Raw genomic sequence first — 4240 nt, 5'->3', positions numbered from 1 at the left:
CGTTTAAAGCTCTATAATCACCACACGGTCTCCAGCCTTGATCCTTTTTAGGGACTAGGTGGAGAGGTGAGGCCCACGGGCTCTTCGACGGTCGGATTATGCCTTCTGACAACAAATACTCGAATTCCTGTTTGACTATCTTTAACTTATCGGGGGTTAATCTGCGCGGTTTTGCGAAAGCTGTGGGACCCGGTGTTACTTTAATGTGATGGGTGATTCTATGTTTCGCGACTACACCTGCGCGCGTTGGAATAGTGATATCTTTATATTCGGCAAGGATTTTATGGTACGGAGAGTCGCCGGCAATTGTTTTGATACAATTTAAATCCGCGACACCCAATTGTCCTTGGATCGATAAATTTGTCGTGTTGTCGATCAATCGCTTATTTCTAATATCTACCAACAAGCCGTAATATTTTAATAAATCTGCGCCAATTATGGGTTTTGAAATATCCGCGATAATAAAAGTCCATTTTATAACGCGCCGCAATCCAAAATTTAGATTTAAAACAATATCTCCATACGTCGAGATGGTCGAATCGTTCGCGGCATATAAAACAAATGTCGACTTTGGGGGTTGCCCCCTTACTAAATTACGCGGGTATACACTTATGTCGGCGCCGGTATCAATAAGGTACTGTACCTTACTTTGCTTGTCGGTTAAAAATAAGCGGCTCGTAGAGGGATCGACAGGCTCTGCCGCATCTAGCGTCGATCGGCTTCGTTTCCCTGTTGTTGATGGACGTATGTGCAGGGCGTCGTACATCTCGTCGACTTGTCTCCGAACCTCCGGTGATACCAGCACACACCTGGTTGCGACGGGCTAGGGCTGCGGCTGCGGCTGCGGCTGCGGTGATGCCATCTTCTTCGTCCGCGAAAAGTGGATGACCTTTTATGATGTTGCGTCGTGGAATTGTTTTTTGTCAGCTCCGCGACTTGCTGCGTTAGCCTCGCCATTTGTTCACAGAGCATCTCGAACCGTGTGTCCGTGGCGATAGTGGCACATCTACCGATAGGAGTAAATTCATTTACTTTATCGGCCAATTCCGCCATCTTGTCGAGCGATGCGTCCATTTGTGTTACGAGGATAGTTCGCATAGATGCTGGAAGACGATTCATCCAGATCGTACGCAAAAAATTTTCCGGCACTTTTATGTCACCCGCCAAATTTCGGAGGTGCCGCAGAAATTGTGAGGGTGTTCTGTCACCTATTTCCTCGTGCTCCAGGAGTTGTTGAATTCGCTGCTCCTGCGATCTCGACAGCCTCCGAATTAATTCCTCCTTAATTTTCTCGTATTTACCCGTAGCGGGAGGATTCTGTATTACGTCTTCTACCTCTTGTAAACATTTCATGTCAAGAAATGACGTGACATAATAAAATTTGGTTGAGTCTGCCGTTATGGAGTTGAGTGCAAATTGCGCTTCCAGCTGATGGAACCAGAGAGCTGGATTGCTGGACCAAAAGGGTGGAGCACGTATACCCACACGGTCAATGTTCAGCACTTCGAAAGGGTTTGCACCTTTTTCAGGGCTGAAGAAAACATCTGTATTTTCGTTGGCCATCACTATTATGCACTTATCACTTGTGTCTGTACTATTACTGTCACTAAATGTTTTTTTCACAAAATCACGTCGGGGGTTACCACTTGTCGGTATGTAGTGTGTTATTTAATATTCGCGACAAATATGCTTACAAGTTATTTATTTGCGTAGATGAGTGTTCGGAGGCAGAACGGGTAATGTGTCGTAATGTAAAGTAACGTAACGTAAAAGAGGTGCTTCCTCGCGCCTTTCCGCTTTATTTATACTAGCCTTCGGAAAGGCGTTACCCCTTAGAAACTTCGAGGGTGGAGCTAGTTCCCTTCTCCAACGTCGCCTCGATTTTTGGTAGGGGAAAAATTATGCATTTCTAATTTGCAATGTTTTTTCCGAGCCGCGCTGACCGTGCGGCCGAAGAAGCCTTAAGGGGACATGGCTGGCAGCGTTTATGGTAGGGTAGCCTATTCAGCTACGCACGTGTAAAAAGTGTAAAATATTTTCGCCGACTTACAGACTTTAGGGTAGGCTTAATTGCCTATACCTAAACGTCTGTAAGCGGTCAATGCTATTTCCTACCAACGCTGCGAGCCACGTACCGCCACAGTTTTATATAGTTTCATATAGTGTTATATAGTTTTATAGAGTTTTATAGAGTTTTATATAGTTTTATATAGTTTTATACAGATTTTTGTTAGTGGTATATAGTTGTATATAGTTTTGTTAGTTTTGTATAGATTTATATAGTTTTATATAGTTTTATATAGTTTTATATAGTTTTATATAGTTTTATATAGTTTTATATAGTTTTATTAGTTATATACAGTTTTATATAGTTTTATTAGTTTTATATCGTTTTATATAGTGGTATATAGTTTTATATAGTTTTGTATAGTTTTATATAGTTTTATATAGTTTTACATAGTTTTAAATAGTTTTATATAGTTTTATACAGTTTTATATAGTATTATATAGTTCTCCATAGTTTTATATAGCTTTATATAGTTTTATATTGTTTTATATGTAGTTTTGTTAGTTTTATATAGTTTTATATAGTGTTATATAGTTTTATATAGTTTTGTTAGTTTTATATAGTTTATACAGTTTTATGCAGTTTTATATATTTTTACATAGTTTTATATAGTTTTATGTAGTTCTATATAGTACTATATAGTTTTATATAGTTTTATTCGTTTTATATAGTTCTATATAGTTTTGTATAGTTTTATATAGTTTTGTTAGTTTTATATAGTTTCATATAGTTTTATATAGTTTTATATAGTTTTATATAGTTTTATATAGTTTTATATAGTTTTATATAGTTTTATAGAGTTTTATATAGTTTTGTATAGTTTTATATAGTTTTGTTAGTTTTATATAGTTTTATATAGTTTCATATAGTGTTATATAGTTTTATAGAGTATTATAGAGTTTTATATAGTTTTATATAGTTTTATACAGATTTTTGTTAGTAGTATATAGTTGTATATAGTTTTGTTAGTTTTGTATAGTTTTATATAGTTTTATATAGTTTTATATAGTTTTATATAGTTTTATATAGTTTTATATAGTTTTATATAGTTTTATTAGTTATATACAGTTTTATATAGTTTTATTAGTTTTATATCGTTTTATATAGTGGTATATAGTTTTATATAGTTTTGTATAGTTTTATATAGTTTTATATAGTTTTACATAGTTTTAAATAGTTTTATATAGGTTTATACAGTTTTATATAGTATTATATAGTTCTCCATAGTTTTATATAGCTTTATATAGTTTTATATTGTTTTATATGTAGTTTTGTTAGTTTTATATAGTTTTATATAGTGTTATATAGTTTTATATAGTTTTGTTAGTTTTATATAGTTTATACAGTTTTATACAGTTTTATATATTTTTACATAGTTTTATATAGTTTTATATAGTTTTATACAGTTTTATATGGTTTTATATAGATTTATTAGTTTTATTAGCTTTATTATAGCTTTATATAGTTTTATATAGTTCTCCATAGTTTTATATAGCTCTATATAGTTTTATATAGTTTTATATACTTTTGGTAGTTTTATATAGTTTCATATAGTTTTATATAGTTTTATATAGTTTTAAATAGTTTTATATAGTTTTATACAGTTTTATATAGTATTATATAGTTCTCCATAGTTTTATATAGCTCTATATAGATTTATATAGTTTTATATTGTTTTATATACTTTTGGTAGTTTTATATAGTTTCATATAGTTTTATATAGTTTTATATAGTTCTATAGAGTTTTATATAGGTTTATATAGTTTTATATAGTTTTATATAGTTTTATATAGTTTTATATAGTTTTATACAGTTTTATATAGTATTATATAGTTCTCCATAGTTTTATATAGCTTTATATAGTTTTATATTGTTTTATATGTAGTTTTGTTAGTTTTATATAGTTTTATATAGTGTTATATAGTTTTATATAGTTTTGTTAGTTTTATATAGTTTATACAGTTTTATACAGTTTTATATATTTTTACATAGTTTTATATAGTTTTATATAGTTTTATACAGTTTTATATGGTTTTATATAGATTTATTAGTTTTATTAGCTTTATTATAGCTTTATATAGTTTTATATAGTTCTCCATAGTTTTATATAGCTCTATATAGATTTATATAGTTTTATATAGTTTTATATACTTTTGGTAGTTTTATATAGTT

At 30.9% G+C, this 4240-nt stretch overlaps 1 protein-coding gene across 1 annotated transcript; it reads right to left on the bottom strand.

The window, feature by feature from the left end:
* Window positions 1-705: 705 nt before the first annotated feature.
* On the bottom strand, window positions 706-1646 carry LOC143176071 (uncharacterized). The gene has a single exon (XM_076374150.1). It carries the CDS (start codon window positions 1561-1563, stop codon window positions 706-708), a length of 858 nt encoding a protein of 285 aa, XP_076230265.1. The 5' UTR covers window positions 1564-1646.
* Between the last annotated feature and the right edge of the window lie 2594 nt (window positions 1647-4240).

This window comes from Nomia melanderi, unplaced genomic scaffold (assembly GCF_051020985.1).
Source record: "Nomia melanderi isolate GNS246 unplaced genomic scaffold, iyNomMela1 scaffold0357, whole genome shotgun sequence".
NCBI classification, from domain to species: Eukaryota; Metazoa; Arthropoda; class Insecta; order Hymenoptera; family Halictidae; genus Nomia; species Nomia melanderi.
The sequence above is the reverse complement of the archived record's forward strand: the minus strand, read 5'-3'. Positions and strand labels throughout refer to the sequence as shown.